This window comes from Apium graveolens, chromosome 11, assembly GCF_009905375.1.
Source record: "Apium graveolens cultivar Ventura chromosome 11, ASM990537v1, whole genome shotgun sequence".
Lineage (NCBI taxonomy): Eukaryota > Viridiplantae > Streptophyta > Magnoliopsida > Apiales > Apiaceae > Apium > Apium graveolens.
This window is the reverse complement of record NC_133657.1, coordinates 61,260,032-61,261,168: the sequence shown is the minus strand read 5'-3', so window position 1 is coordinate 61,261,168 and position 1,137 is coordinate 61,260,032. Positions and strand designations below refer to the sequence as shown.

Sequence of the window (1,137 nt, the reverse complement as noted above, 5' to 3'; positions counted from 1 at the left end):
TACGGGCCATTTTCTGATATCCTTTCTCTTCTCCAACACCATTCCTAGTTGGGAACTTCGGTACCATGTGGTAGGTTGATGGTACATCCTTAAAAGCATGGATCTCTGTTCTACCCATGATAACATTGTAGGTAGAGGCTTCCTTAATAACCTGAAAGTTTAACATCTGCGTGGCCTCCCCGGGCTTTCTCCAATAGTTACGAGAAGTTTTATTGCTCCTTCGACTTTGTATTCCACATGGTTAAACCCATAAATGGGTGCGTTAGATGGAGTTAGTTGAGAATCATTGTATCCCATCCTTATGAATGTGTCATGGAACAAAATGTCCACGGAAGCTCTGTGGGTTGCGATATCTATCGTTACCCCTTCGATCATCATCTCTTCGATCATTGTCTCTTTTTTGGCCTCCAGCCACTTCACCCTTGGTGAAACGTCCGAATTTTCCCCTTCGGATCAAATACTCAATCTCATCCTTGAGTTTCCTACAATCGTCAGTATCATGAACAACATCTTTGTGAAACCTGTAGTATCGACTCTCGTCTCTCTTCTCGGGGCCTCCCCTTAGTGGCTTCAGCCATTTGAACTCTTTGTCCTTCTCAATTTCCATGAGGATTTGTCTTCTTGGAGCGTTCAACCTCGCATATTTAGTGAACCTTGGTTGCTGATTTTTTTAGAAGAGGAGGAGTCTGAGTTTTTGCCAATTCATGGATACTTGTCCTTGGCATCGTACTCCTGATCCGTCTTCCGCTTCTTGCTTCCAGTAGGTTCATTATTTATAGTCATCTTCTTCATACTCTCCTTCACCTTGATATACTTTCCTGCTCTATCCTGGAGCTGCAATATGCTTTCGAGAGGGTGCTTAGCCAGGGACATTTTAAAGAACTCGTATCTAGTCCCTTGCTGTAGGGATATCATAGCTACCTTATCATCAAGATTAGGGACCTTCAAAGCCTCCTTCATAAATCGATTCAGATATTCTCTTAGGGACTCCTTTGCTCCTTGGACTATGCCCATTAGAGAGGATGAACTCTTCTCGTGTACTCTGCCACTTACGAACTGCTTGATAAAAGCTTGGCTCAAGTCCTTAAAGGATCCAATAGAGTTTGGGGAGAGACGGTTGTACCACCTTTGAGCCAT

General features: G+C 43.5%; 1 protein-coding gene across 1 annotated transcript; it reads right to left on the bottom strand.

Moving 5' to 3' along the window:
* Positions 1-702: 702 nt before the first annotated feature.
* Positions 703-1,137, bottom strand: LOC141695536 (uncharacterized). Its single transcript, XM_074499775.1, has one exon. It carries the CDS (start codon positions 1,135-1,137, stop codon positions 703-705), a length of 435 nt encoding a protein of 144 aa, XP_074355876.1.

What these genes read in the sequence shown, in the direction of transcription:
- LOC141695536 (XM_074499775.1), bottom strand. Translation starts at nt 1,137, where the DNA reads ATGGCTCAAAGGTGGTACAACCGTCTCTCCCCAAACTCTATTGGATCC.